General features: G+C 38.7%; 1 protein-coding gene across 2 annotated transcripts in view; it reads left to right on the top strand.

Moving 5' to 3' along the window:
• GTF2E1 (general transcription factor IIE subunit 1) overlaps positions 1-15,441 on the top strand; it is a 43,593-nt gene that overhangs the window by 11,461 nt on the left and 16,691 nt on the right. For both annotated transcript variants that reach the window (XM_021070303.1, XM_021070304.1), the window contains exon 3: positions 14,251-14,452. In XM_021070303.1, coding sequence (XP_020925962.1) covers positions 14,251-14,452 — 202 coding nt within the window. The remainder of the gene's footprint in view (positions 1-14,250; positions 14,453-15,441) is intronic.

Raw genomic sequence — 15,441 nt, 5'->3', positions numbered from 1 at the left:
AGACCTCTTCTACAGGCTAGTTCAGAGTCACTCAGAACATTCAAGTAAACTTGTGTACTTGAAATACTCATTTCTAAGTTTGTGGTTAAATCAGGAGTCCCTGCTTCCCTTGTGACTGCAGGTAATGCCCTTTAGTTTAAAGAGATCAGTTGCCTGATCCCCATATCATTGAAATTCCTCTTCAGTTCCCTCAACCTAATGTTTAAAACTGTCAAGGGTCCTATATTTGTGAGCTTCTTAAAGACTTGTTACTTTCAAAGAGCAGGCTGCTTTTTCCTATCTTCATCTAGTTCCACTTGGAACAGGAGATAGCTTATTAGCAGTGTTTTCAATTCTTGAAATGCTAAAAACACAAACAAACATAAAAGAAATCTTTCTAGGATTACTTTGCTAGAGTAATTAGAAAACTACACTGGAATGCTCAGAGCTGTGAGTTTGGGGACAAGAAAGGGCAGGAGGGAAGGTGATTATTAGAATAAGTTGGGGGGAAAAAAAAAACAAAACCTAGCTATGGAAAGGTAGCATGGAATAAGTGTCTTCCCTCTTCTACCCTTCACTTTCTGCCAAAACCTTTAGGGCTGTTTTTGTTTTGTTTTCCTTTTTTAACTTGCTGCTTTTGATTTTGAGGATTTGAAAGCTTAAAAAAAATCTTCTGTTTTATCATTTGTATTTTTTGATGCTGATTACGTAGACGTGAACTTATTTGCGAAGAATTGCTTTTTAAATTTGATGCTGGCATACGATATGCTATTGAGTATTATCTTTCAAATAGTCACATCGAAATCACATACCTTTTGCCTGTTCATTGAATGTTGTAATGAATTTGGTACAGGCCTATTCTAAGTAATTTATTACAAGCTTTAGAATTCACCCAAGTACCATACTTCAATTTATTATTTTCCCTCTCGGGCATTGTACATTTTTTGTTGTTTGTTTATGATGAGTTCCAGAATCAAGGAATGATGCATGATTACACTAAATCTAGATATGTCCGTTTAAGAAAGGACAAAAGCCAATTTCGTTGATAAATTTGAGTTTTGAGGGTGGAATTGTATTGTGTACATCATTAACACTCTTGAGATCTTCTGAATTTAAAAGTGCATTAAACCTACTTCTTTTTCTTTTTACATGCAAATGAATATTTTACAGTGTTGTGTGTTCTATAGTGAATTTTTAAATTCCTCTTTTTTTTTTTTGGTCTTTTTTTTTAGGGCCGCACTCGTGGCATATGAAAGTTCCCAGGCTAGGGGTCCAATCAGAGCTGTAGCTGCTGGCCTCTGGCACAGCCACAGCAATGCAGGATCGAAGCCACACCACGTCTGTGACCTACACCACAGATCATGGCAACACTAGATCCTTAACCCATTGAGCAAGGCCAGGGATCGAACCCATGTCTTCATGGATGCTAGTTGAGTTCGATAACCACTGAGCCACAACGGGAACTCCAAATTCCTTTTTATTATAAGTAAAATTATATAAAATATTATAACTATGGTCCTGTCTTATTATTTTATAATAGCGATTCTTTTTTTTCATACACTTCCCCTTGCTCAATTAAACTGAAGAAATTTACTTTATGAAATAAATTTGGAAATGATTATAAAAGGTGACTTTTTGAAACTTCAGTATTTAACTTAATATTTTAATATGTATATCCCCCGAACACTTTAAACTATAAAAATTTTAACAAAGGACTTGATAATGCTTTCAAAGAATATCCCAAGAATGACTATAACTTTTGCATATTTAGAGGAGGTTGGGGGAGTTCCTGTTGTGGCTCAGCAGGTTAAGAATCTGACTAGTATCCATGAGGATGCGAGTTCAATCCCTGGCCTCACTCAGTTGGTTAAAGGAGCTGGCATTGCCGTGAGCTGTGGTGTAGTTCACATATGCAGCTCAGTATGGCGTGGCTGTGGCTGTGGCTGTGGCGTAGGCCAGCAGCTGCAGCTCTGATTCGACCCTTAGCCTGGGAATTTCCATATGCCACAGGTGCGGCTGTAAAAGAGCAAAAAGAGAGAAAGTTGGATGCTTTTGGAGAATTCAAAATGCTATTTTTCTTTCTTCTAAAAATACATAATGCATGAATGTTAACTTATTAAAGACACAAATAACAGAATAATATGTAGAATAAAATGGCTAACCTTAGTTTTTCTTCTCTACAATCTCTCAGTCTAGTCCCTACTCTTTCCACCTTTCTCTGTGTTGACAGTTGGTAAGTTTTATGATTATCCTTCCAGTCTTTTAACTTTTTATGCCCAGCCTCACCTCACTCTCCTCCATAAGCTCTTTTGAAATCTGAGAGAGCAAGGTGATTCTTATTTCTTTTTTTGACAGAAAGTATTTATTGGTGGATGTGAGTAAGGGGGGGACAGCACCAATGCTGTCATGAGTGCAGGGCCTGCCATTTGTCCAGGGGGCCATAGTTAGGGATATATTTAACCTTGCAGTCATCCAGGATGAGCTGCATTTCTGTCACCACGTTTTCTTTTGGTCACTCCGTGGTATATATGGAGTTCCTGGGCCAGGGGTCAGATCTGAACCACATTTGAGACCTATGCCATAGCTGCAGCATTGCCAGATACTTTAACCCACTGTGCCTGGCTGGGGATTGAACCTGCGTCCGGGCACTGCAGAGATGCCGGCCATCCTGCTGTGCCACAGCAGGAACTCCCATCTGCCACCATTTTTTCAAAATCATCTGAGTTAAACTTAGTAAATCCCCAGTTCTTGGAGATGGATTTTCTGGTGGCCGGGGAACTTGAACTTGGCCCTGTGTAGGGCCTCAGTCACATGCTTTTTCTGAAGCTTGATGTGGATGGGCATTATGACTTGGCAAGTGTGGACCCTGGCCTCTTTGCCCCGGGGGGTTTCCAAAGGCACTGCGAATACTTGTCTGGAGACTAGACTGGGGACAGCGTGCTAGACATGAATGTCCACTGGAAAGGGCTGTTTCCAAGGTCCCTTAGGGCAACCCTTAGGCAACAGGATGTATATACTACTGATGAGGCTACTGTTTGCAGCCATTGCACCCTGGGCCTCCATGGAAAAAGTGATTCTTAATTAAATTTTGTTGTAGCAGTTATGATTATTAATGCCTGGCCAATTTATGTTAGTATTGCAAGAGCACTCACTATATTGGGTGCTTTGGCATAATCAGTGGAAATGTCATCTTTAGAGGGTTTTTTTGGTTTGTTTGTTTTTTTTTTTTTTTTTGGTCTTTTGTCTTTTTGTTGTTGTTGTTGTTGCTATTTCTTGGGCCGCTCCCGCGGCATATGGAGGTTCCCAGGCTAGGGGTTGAATCGGAGCTGTAGCCACCGGCCCACGCCAGAGCCACAGCAACTCGGGATCCGAGCCGCGTCTGCAGCCCACACCACAGCTCACGGCAACGCCGGATCGTTAACCCACTGAGCAAGGGGCAGGGACCGAACCCGCAACCTCATGGTTCCTAGTCGGATTCGTTAACCACTGCGCCACGACGGGAACTCCCTTTTTTTGTTTTTTTTAACCAGTGGCTACAAGACAGCAAATTGAGTGTGTTAGGATTCCAGAGACCTGGCTAGCTTCCAGTCTTGGGCTGTGTTAGTAAGTATTCCTTGGGCAAATCCTATAATCATTGTCGAAAAGGTCTTAGGATATGTAAAATGTTAAGTTCAGTCTCTTCTATACTATGTATGGTATCTCTCAACTCTAATTGCAAAGCACCCTTTGATTTGGAGAATAGTTGACATTTTAAAAGTATGGAGAAGCTTGGGGTTTTTTAATTACTGCTTTTAGAGGATAATGTTGGTTACTTTTGGTTAATTTGAAAGCCTTGGTTAAAAACTGAAACTTCTGATTATAGTAGTGTTCATATAGAAAATGTGCTCTGTTCAATTAGGCTCTCTTCAGAAACATATTGTGGCCTAATGGAGAATAATATTTAGATTTTTTCAGTCTTATTTTCCAAAGCTCCCCTGTTTATTCCCTTTTCTCATAAATACAGAATCCATAAAATATTCAGTGGGAGAGGAACCAATGTCCAAAGATGACTCCTAAAGGATATATGGTGGTTGGATTCATACGTGGTAAAATTAAACCTATGTTAGTGATGTGTCTTGAAATTTTTATAGATTCCTCTTTATTTCACTAGAATCCTAGCAGCTCAAGTCCTTTACTTGATTTTAACCTGGAACTATGAATTGTCTTCCATCTTTTGCTTTTCCTGGAAGTTTTGAATGAGGAGGAGTAGAGAACTTTTTTTTTTTTTTTTTTTTTTTTTGCTATTTCTTGGACCGCTTCCGCGGCATATGGAGGTTCCCAGGCTAGGAGTCGAATCGGAGCTGTAGCCGCCGGCCTACGCCAGAGCCACAGCAACGCAGGATCCGAGCCGCGTCTGCAACCTACACTACAGCTCACGGCAACGCCGGATTGTTAACCCACTGAACAAGGGCAGGGATCGAACCCGCAACCTCATGGTTCCTAGTCGGATTCGTTAACCACTGCGCCACGATGGGAACTCCGAAAACTTTTATTCAAAGTTTTTTTTGTAGGATTGTCCAGAAAAGTTTTTTAAGCCACTATCTCTTGCTTAGCTTTTGCACTACAACTCTTTTAGCTGGTCTCCTTTCGCTCATGCTTCATGTGTAGACTCTTTTGTCACAGCAGCCAATGACCCTTCTTAAAAAGCACATCAGGTTGTGTCACTCTTCTCTTCAAAACCCTCCAAAGGCTTCTCCCCTCAGAAAAGTCATAGTCCTTAACAGAACTTAGAAGGCTTTATAGATAAAATAGATATTCTCCTTTCCCCTTTGCCTGCATGCCTCCTAACCCCCCCAACCCCCCATTTCGGAGACTATTTCTACCACTATCTTCCATGTTCACTCCACCAGCAACTGCACTATTCATCTTACTTGTGCCTTTCTTTTATATACCAGGCATTCCTTTACTTTTTGTCTTTTTTTTTTTTTTTTTAAGGCCGCACCAGAGACATATGGAAGTTCCCAGGCTAGGGGTTGAATCAGAGCTGTAGCTACCCGCCTACACCACAGCCACAGCAATGCCAGATACGAGCTGCATCTGCAACATACACCACAACTCACGGCAACGCCGGATCCCTAACCCGTGAGCAAGGCCAGGGATTGAATTTACATCCTCATGGATACTAGTCAGGTTTGTTATTACTGAGCCACCATGGGAACTCCACTTCTTGTCTTTTTATATTGTTTCCTCCTGCCCAAATATCTATGTGACCTGCTCCCTTGTGTCTTTTAAGTCTCTACTTATATATTGCTGTATCAGAGAGGCCTTCCCTGAGAGTCCTGTGTAATAAGCAGTACCCCTTTCTAAAACCACCCTCTTTTTTCTTTATCCTCTTTTCCTGCTTTGCTTTTCTTTATTGTGCTTAATGCCTGATGTTATTTTTTTGTCTTGACTACTCCCCAATAGAATGTGAGCTCCAAAAACGCAGCTCAGAAGATGAGTGGCTAGATTTAGGAAGGCAGAATGTTGCAAATCCTTGGGATATTAGTCCCACTGTGTTGAGGTAAGGGCTGTGCAGCAGCGAACACTTGATCCTGCCTGTTTCTTTGGCCAGTCTTGAAGACTTGGGCTGCAACATGACTTCTGCTTCAGCACTGCAGCACCTGTAGCATAACAAAGCAATTGGGCTTATTTTATTTTTATTAAGTTTTATTGACATATAGTTGATTTACAATGTTGTGATAATTTCTACTGTACAACAGAGTTATTCAGTTTTACATGTACCCATCCATTCTCTTTTCAGATTCTTTTCCCACATAGATTATCACAGAATATTGGGTAGATGGGCTTATTTTATTTTGATAGATATGTTTAATTATTTGATAGGAAGATGGCTGAATAATATTCCAGTTGCAATTCATATGTTTGACAGACTTTGACAGTGAATTCTAGACATTAGTCAATGACCTATTCATTGGATATTTTGGAGTGAAGAAAGAAAACACAATCCAAATAAAATAAATTTGGGGATTTGTCTCATAATGTCTTTTTCCCTTTTCCTCAATTGTGATAAATTTCCAAAGCATTTTCTTCTTGTCAAACTAAGGAGGATAAACATTTTTTTCACTTTGGTTTTATTTGTAGTTATTCATTATTCCTTTGACTGAATTCTCACGTAATTAAAATGAGTACTGTGTATGTTAATGAGTAAACATTTAAGTGGAAGACCGTGGCCAGCATAAAAGATATCACCTAAATTTTCTTTTTCTGTGTTTAGCAAAGGAACGTGTTAAGTTTGAATCTGTTGAATGTTAACTGTATTTTCCTTTTGTTTCCAGTCCCTCCTCTCTCCCCCAATGCCTCTGATTCATTTTTTTTATTTGTTTGTTTTTACATTTCTTACTTTTGGAGAAGGTTAAAATTGTATGGAACTCTTTCCCCTTACCCTCCCTCCTCTTTCCCTCTCGTCCCAAGAAGTAAGTCTCCATATCTTTTCTCATTTTGGAGTGATAATGTCATAGAATTGGAACATTCACATACTAGTGAATAGACAACCCTAAAATATAGTTTTGAATATCTATTTTAAAAAGATTTTTCTTCTGTTATCTTCATATGGATATATTTTGATCCTTTTTACGAACTTGATACATTAAGATGCAGCTGAGTAAATGCCAGGTATGTGATACACATTTAATGATTGTTAAATAAATTTTTTTGTTACAGATCCTCTCTCCTGTTCCATATTTTTAAAAATTAGAGCCTATGTATATACATGGGGAAAGTTTGCTAAATTGTAGCTGTGGGGATGAAAAGAGGTTGGGAAAGGGATGTGTAATTCAGGATGGTTCAGTGAATTTAGTTTTTTGAGTCAGAAAGCTTTGTATTTGTTTTTTTGTCTTTTTTTTTTTTTTTTTTTTTTTTTGCTATTTCTTTGGGCCGCTCCCACGGCATATGGAGATTCCCAGGCTAGGGGTCGAATCAGAGCTGTAGCTGCTGGCCTACGCCAGAGCCACAGCAACGCGGGATCCGAGCCGCGTCTGCAACCTACACCACAGCTCACGGCAATGCCGGATCTGGATCGTTAACCCACTGAGCAAGGCCAGGGACCGAACCCGCAACCTCATGTTTCCTAGTCGGATTCGTTAACCACTGCGCCACGACGGGAACTCCAGAAAGCTTTGTATTTGAATCCAGACTTAGTGATTTTGTTTTTAAGCTGTGACTTGGGAAACTTAACTTCTCTGAGTCTTATTCCCTCATATGTTAGATTTGAGTAATATTATTATACAGATTTTGCTATGTTGAACACATGGCAATATTTGTAAAGTAGCTTTCTTAGTTTTGTGTGTGTATGTGTGTGGTTTATGTGTATATATGATCAAACATATATGTTATCACTGAATTCTTTTTCTCCTTATCTCATCATTTGCCAGGCTTTGGCTGGAGAATCTTTGTAACCTTCATTTTCTCTCTACTGCCACATTCTTTTATCTAGCTGGTGTGGTCTCCATTTTGTGGCTTCTTGGTCTTATGTATGGCAAGGGGAAGATGGTAAAGAGCTTTGAGTTTTGATTCCAGTTTCTTCTCTTGTTGAGTGATATATTCTGTGCACACTACTTAGTACAGAGTGGTACAGTTTTAAGAAAAGTTGAGGTATTTATCATTTTGATTACTTAACAGCAGCTCTCTACCAGGGATATGCATAGAATCCATGGAACTTGGAAAATTTACATTCCTGGCCCCCACTGCAGACTTGTTGAATCAGCATCTTTGGGGCAGTGATTTTTCTACACTCACTCACTTAAGAACTGGCTTATTGGAAGATCATCTCAAGCCACAAAGGTAGATCAGTGTTTATAAAAATCAGTTTTGATGACCTTATGTTTTTGCCCCAAATCCTTCAATCACTTTTCTGTTACTGAAGAATAAAGCCAAAATGAAGCTCGACATTCAACTTATGGGCACCCTGGTTTTCCTGTTAATTCTGTTTTTTACTATTCTTTTTGATAATTAAATTCCTATTAGCTTGAGATTGCAGTTTACCATTATTTTCAGCCACCTACTTCTCTTAAGATGATCTAGAATGTCCTGTTCTCTTCTCCCATTTCTTGGTCTCTTTAACAACTGCTTTTCTTCTAAATTATACCTCAAAAGGCACAGCTTTCTCAATAAACCTTCCCTAGTGCCCTCAACTAGAAGTCATATTTCTTCTTTGAACTCCAGAACACTTACGTGCTTTGTTTTTGCACTAATTCTAGATTATGTTTATCTGTAGATACCTTTCATCTCTATTAAACTCTAAGCTTCTTTTTTTTTTTTTTTTTTTTAATTACTTTCATTTCGGAGTTCCCATAGGGGCACAGTGGTTAACCAATCTGACTAGGAACCATGAGGCTGCGGGTCCGATCCCTGGCCTTGCTGAGTGGGTTAAGGATCCGGTGTTGGTGTGAACTATGGTGTAGGTCACAGATGCAGCTTGGATCTGGCATTGCTGTGGCTGTGGTGTAAGCTGGCAGCTACAGCTCCGATTCCACCCCTAGCCTGGGAACCTCCATATGCCACAGGAAGTGGCCCTAGAAAAGGAAAAAAGACCAAAAAAAAAAAAAATTACTTTTATTTTTATTTTTTTTAGGGCCACAGGTACCACACATGAAAGTTCCCAGTCTAGGGGTCGAATTAGAACTGCAGCTGTCAGCCTATGTCACAGCTACAGCAATGCCAGATTCAAGCTGCATCTGCGACCTACACCGCAGCTCGAGGCAACACCGGATCCTTAACCCACTGAGCAGGGCCAGGGATCCAGCCCTCATCTTCATGGATAGTAGTCGGGTTCGTTACCACTAAGCCACAGTGGGAACTCCTGAACTCTAAGCTTCTTGATGCCAGATTCTGTGTCTATATGTGTTGCACTACTGCCCTCTCAGTAGAACAGTACTTTGTGCATACTATGTGCTGAGTCCCTCCCCTCTTTCTGATTTTGGGAAAGTTGACTGGTATTTTTATAATGTTTAGTGCAGTTTATAAAAATACACCTGGTATGTTGAGCTAGTCTTAAGTCCTTTTACATAAAATGTAGAATTTCTTATTTTTCTTGGACTTCAGACCTGGCTTTTTGATAGGCTTCTTCTGGTTTACAGCTTATGTTTTTGTGATCAGCATAGGACTCAGAGATGTCAGGGTAGCTTTTCCTCTTACAATGTTTGCCAGGCATGGTTGTTGTTGAGAGACAGTTCTCCATGGGTTTCTCACATGTTATGTATGTCCTGCAAGCAGAAACAATGAACCTTTTCTCTGGACTGTGTTTTTCAAGAATGTTTATGTAGTGAGCAGCTTTGAAAGATAAAGATACTCTTTTTCTCCAGAGCAAAAGGTAGATTTGCTTACTGTTTAGTATAATAAAAAAGTATCTCCCTCCGGAGCGTGTTTGCTTAGAGTCCAGCATAGTAAAGATAGTGTCTTTACCCTCCAGAGCAAAGGACAAGTGTGTTTATGCCCATTGTGAAAGATGAGAATTCCTCAAGCTCGGGGTTTATTTCCTATAACATAACCCCCCCCCCCCGCCACGTACAGATGTTGCCTAACAATTTTTGTGGGGTTCAGGGAACTGGCACAAAACCCTGACACTGGCTACTGCTATTGCCATGACTAATAAAGTTCTTTTCTCTGACCTAGGAGTCTTGTGTCTTTCTTCAGCATCTATGAAATGGTGGTGCATGATTTGGTAGCTTACTTGTGGGTTAAAATTTCAGACCCTTCCTGGTTTTCGACAGTAATAGGAGAGCAACTCTTCAGAACTGCAAAATGGGCCCTCTACAAGGAACTCTGGTTAACTCTTAATCTGTATTAAGCCTGGGTCTCTGGAAAGGTACCTAGTGAGGCTAGAATTCAGGTTCCATATGACTCTACCATGTTCTCTTTTTTCCCCCTATTTTTTTTTAAATGAAACTAAATTTATTTAAGTTCCAGGACTGTCCTTCTGAGATTATCCTTCTATGAAATGATGTTACTAGTACTCTCTTTCTCTCTTTGCCCAAAATAAAAGCATTGCTCTTTCATATGAGTGAGCTACACTGACAAGTGTTGATTTGTTTACTTTGAAGTTTGCAGTGCATGTTGTCTTCAAGAGAAAAATGGGGTACTTGGGAGGACATTTAATTGGGTATACAATGACAGTTTCAGTGATAACCTAATAAACTGGGTAGATAATAAAACATAGTATGTTGGATGGTTACAAATGTGAAGGAAAAAGAAAGGGAGGACAAAACAGTGTTGAAATTTTAGGTAATGTTGGCCTTGGAAGCCCTCACAGATGTGGCTTTTGAATGAAGGTTTAAAGTAAGTTATGAGATTAGCAGTTTAACTCTGGAGGAAGAGCATTCCAGGAAGAGGGAACTGCGATTACAAAGGCTCCACAGCAAAGTGTGCCTGGTACACTTTGAGGAGACCAATTTGTAATGCTTTGAAGATATAATGAGAATTATAGTGTTGCCCTTTGCTTAGCTATCTTTCTGTGCTTCAACCAGGGCACTTGCTTTTTTTTTTTCCTTTAGAGCACTTGCTTTTATGTATTAGGTACTTTTTCACTTGAGTGGGATTTCTTCCTTTAAAAATAATTTGAGGAGTTCTCTTGTGGTGCAGCAGGTTAAAGGTCCAGCATCATCACTGCAGGGGCAAGGGTTTGATCCCCAGCCCAGGGTCTTGCTCATGCTGCAGGTGCAGCCACCAAAAAAAAAAAAAAAAACCAAAAAAAAAAAAAAAACCCTGAAAACTACTAAACTCGGTAGCTTTTCTTTTGCAGTATTCTCTAGTTCTCCTTGACGGTCTCTGTAGGTGCTCATCTTTGAATAGTCAGTGTAAGTCCTGCATCACTGTTTTTTAATTCAGCAGGTATTTGAGAGGTGTTAGACCTTACTTTACAGGGATACCATCTTTTATCATGCTTTGCTTTATTGCATTTCACAGATAATTGCTTGCTTTCTTTTTTTTTAAACAAAGTTTGTGGCAACTCTGCGTTGAGCAAGTCTGTCGAAGCCATTTAGCATTTGCTCATTTTATGTCTTATATTTTGATAATTCTCGAAATATTTCAAGCTTTTTTGTTATCTTTGTATTTGCTCTGGTGATCTGTGTTCAGTGATCTTTGATGCTACTACAGTTTGCTGAAGGCTTAGATGATGGTTACCATTTTTAAGCAAAAAAAACATTTTCCAATTGAGTTATGTACATTGCTTTCCTAGATTTAATGCTATTGCACACTTAATAGACTACAGTATATTGTAAACATAACTTTTATATGCACTAGGAAACCAAAAAATTTGTGACTCACTTTATTGCATTACTTGCTTTATTGTGATTTGGAACCAGAGCCACAATCTCTCTGAGGTATGCCTGTATATGACTTATGTTTTAAATCCCACATGGGTTATAGTCTTTATATTTTTGATGAAGAGAAGAAATTGAGGTAGCTTGGAATAGTTAAGAGAAAACTAAGAGCTTAAGCAAACTAAGAGCCTATGCAAACCAAAACTTCTCTAGCCAAGATTTCTAATTACCCTTTATTACTAAATATAAAACCTGGTTTTCAATTCTTGTTGACCTTGGAAAAATAGCACTATATCATTTCCTCCTTGAAACACCATCCTATCCTTCTGGTTGTACCATCTGTATCTCTCAAGGATTCTTCTTTCCTTGGGTTTATACCTTGTCTGCCTGTGCTTCTCACTCTCCTTAATCCCTGGATACTCTGATCTAGTGTATGTTTTCAGTTACCATCATACATTGTTGATTCTCACATCAAAATTTCTAATCTCAAATTCCACTCTTGAGCTCTAAGCAGTTGAAATAAATTGGCTTCCAACATTTTGATGGCCACTGAGCAACATGGATTCACCTATCTATAGCAACTCTGTATCTTTCTCCCACAAAGTAAACAAAACTTGTTCTTCCTCTTTATTTTAGTAAATAGTATCCTTGTTCAGTTAAGCCAGGATCTGTATGTTAATGCCCATTAGTTAAACACCATCAGGTACATGCCCATGGCAAACAAAATTGGGTGTGTTTATGCTTTGTGCAGCAAGGAAGCCACATACCATAGGGAACCATGGGGTGTGTCAGCAAGTATGTGATGGGCAAACTTAGAGAATTTCAACTTTTGTTAAGTAATTTTGGGAAGGATTCAGGGAATTGGTGGGAATTTTGCTGTGGATTAAATACTGTCAAGAACTGAGGATAATTCTATTATTGGCTGTCTTAATAAATCTTATCCTATGGTGAGAAGACCAGGGCGAGGCTAAAACTATAATTGGTAAGGAAGCAGCAATCACTCCTGTTAGCTGGGATGTTTTTTTGTGTGTGTGGTTATATAGGGACCTTACTTTTGTCCATGTTCATACAGACTCATACTGGCTTGCTTTTGTTTCAATTCCATCATGGTCTCAGAGGACCTTATCTGATATTGGTGATCTGTAAGACTGTTTGACAGAAAAGCATCATGGCCTAGGTATGAGTGCTGGGCCACTTCCTAGCTATCAGAGACTGCTTTCTTTCTTACTTATTTGGAATAGATGTAAAAGATGAGGTAGCATATGTATAGCAGGAAGATGAATTAAGAGTGATTATACAGGGTATATAAACAGAATTTACATCTTATTGGTTGTTTATGTGTGAGAGACAGTAAAGAAACGTACTCAGTTTGGAATGTATCAGTAGAATCTAGTGTTAATATTGAAGCAAAGATGTCTAGTTTGTGTATTTCTTATTAGGAGAAGAGGGATTGAGGGTGGGTTTTGTATCAATAATATATTTGGGCTTTTAAAAACGAAACGTTTGCATACTTACTGTGTGCCAGACACTAAGTACTTGTGTGATCTCTTTTAATCCCTTGGATTAATTGAGTTAGAAAGGAAAATGCATATCCCTGGCACTGGGAGTAAGAACCAAACTGGAGATCTAAGAGGGGCTAGTAATGTTAAATAATGATTAAGAGTGTGAGTTTTAGCATAATAGATTGGGTTTGAATCCTGCTCTCACTTCCCAACTAGTAGTGATACTATCTTGAGCAAATTACTTAACTCTTTAGAACCTCAGTATTTTTACAGATATAAGTGAACAATAATAATACCATCCTCAGATGATTGATGATACTTGTGATACTAGTAAGCACTCAGTATATAATAGCTGCTGTTACTGTTTTTCTCTTATTGGCTCTGTGTCTTTGGACAAATCACAAAACTCAGATCTTCAGTTCTGACGTCATTTAACAGGTTTGGTATAAAGACAAAAAGTATACACGGAAGTATTTTAGAAACAAAGCACTATACAAATTAAATGCATTTTAATGTCTATTATGTTGTCTCTTAAATGTTTGAATTTACTTGACAAGCAAAGGACTGTGTTTGGGTTATGGTATTTTTGGATCAAGTTATACAGGGTCTTGAATATTAACATGAGAAATTTAGATTTGATGCTTTGAACTTTAAAACTTTCAGATAGACTTCAGAGCAGGGGAATGAGATGATAATCATGTGGCATTGGAAACTGGGAACTGGAGAGAGATAGCCTAAACGTTCCATGACCAATTTAGGAAGCTAAATTCCAGGCTAAGTAACAGGGGCCCAGATTAGTAAAATAATCGTAGAAGTGAAAAATCTCAGATGTTTCTAAGGAGTTTCCACAGTTTAATTACAAGTTGAATGTGAAGGATATAGAAGTAAGAACAATAAAGTCTTCTTACACTTTCATTTTGGAAATGGATTGGTTGAATTTGTTTAGATACAGTTAATAAATTTGAAGGAATAGCTTTGTGACAATGTATAGGACGATCAGAGACTTTTGGTTTTAGGTATTTATTTGGCTTTCCCCATAATGTAGACTCAAATGTGTAATGTGCAAAGGGAAAACTGTTGGGAAAGTATACAGGTTTCAGTGGTAAGCTGTAAAAAAAAAAAAAAAAAAAAAAAAAAAAATCTGGTTTTTAGTTAAAATAGTATAAATATGTTACAAATGTGATCAAAATCTGCTGTGCTGCTGTTAGGGTCGAAATTACTTTGAAATGTTTCAAAAAATGATAGATGGATAGATATATGATAAATCAAACATAGGAAAATAGTAGTTGTAGAACCTCAGTGGGCACAAGGATGTTCATGGTAAAATTCTTCCATCTTTTCCATAGTCTTGAAAGTTTTAATCATAAAATGTTAGAGAAGGAGTGGATAAAAACAGATAAAAATGGTTTGCCAAAGCCTAGTCTTGAGAATTTCTCTTCCCTGGCCTGAGACTTTTGTTTTCTTTATAGGAACTTTCCGCTGTACTTTTTGCCATACAGAGGTAGAAGAAGATGAATCAGCAATGCCCAAAAAAGATGCACGCACACTTTTGGCAAGGTTTAATGAACAAATTGAGCCCATTTATGCTTTGCTTCGGGAGACAGAGGATGTGAACTTGGCCTATGAAATACTTGAACCAGAACCCACAGAAATACCAGCCTTAAAACAGAGGTGAGTGTAGGCCCTGTGCTTTTATCAAGAACACTTTTCAGCTTGCCCTTGCTTTAACTGCTTGTACTTTGGAGAGCTGGGTTGGGTAAGCAATTTATCAGGAGACTAAAAATGTAACGTTACATGGATTCTAAGTGCTGTCACACTAGTCTTACTAACTTGTGCCTGTGATGAAGTTTGTATTGAGTGCACAACAGTGTGGGCCTTAGGCACAAATCTTTAAATAGTCAGGTTTGACTTTAAGTACTCAATCTGCTTGGCCTGTTGCAACTCAGCCAATTGTTAGCTAGTCCTAAATTGGTTGTGCTTCTTGAGGATATCTGAATTTTCCTCATGAATTCCAAAGCCTGAAGTTCTTTAAGGAATACACAGCATTCGCTTTTCTTGTTTGTTTTTAAAGGATATTAACCACATGTTTCTTGCCGTCTTAGGTTTCAGTGCAACTTTCTTGCAAGTGAAGTATACTAAGTATTACCTATGGGTTAGTGCTTCTTACTGTGGTACTTTTTTATCAACATACACTGATGTTTGAATTGCACAGGCAGCCTTAGTTTTGCCAAGCCGTAAAAGTGTTTTATATTCTTCTTTAAAAAGCATAAATGAGAATTGAGGTCACAGAGTACTCTCCTATTTTACCCTTTTTCTTTCTTCCTGGTGTCAATCTGAGTGCTTAGCGTTTACCATCTGCTTCCTTCCATAGAACCCAGTAGTCTAGTTGTAACGGTATAGATTTGGGGAGCGCTCTTAGTGTTTTGTGCCCTCTAGCACTGATGTTGCAGAAATACCAGTTCTGGGTAGTTCTGAGCACAATGAGTTTCTTTTTGGTGGTTAAAAACATTCTAGTTTTACAGAAAGTTTTATACCTAGGCAGGTTATTGTGAAAAATTTTTTCTAGTATCTGTGTCATTTAGGATGCCTTTATCTGTGAAAACTAATTAAAGGAGCTTGAACAGTAAGAAAAATCTAGCATGACCAGAAGTCCTGAGGTA

Source organism: Sus scrofa, chromosome 13 (genome assembly GCF_000003025.6).
Source record: "Sus scrofa isolate TJ Tabasco breed Duroc chromosome 13, Sscrofa11.1, whole genome shotgun sequence".
NCBI lineage: Eukaryota > Metazoa > Chordata > Mammalia > Artiodactyla > Suidae > Sus > Sus scrofa.
Note: the sequence above shows the minus strand (reverse complement) of the source record. Positions and strands in the feature narration are given on the sequence as shown.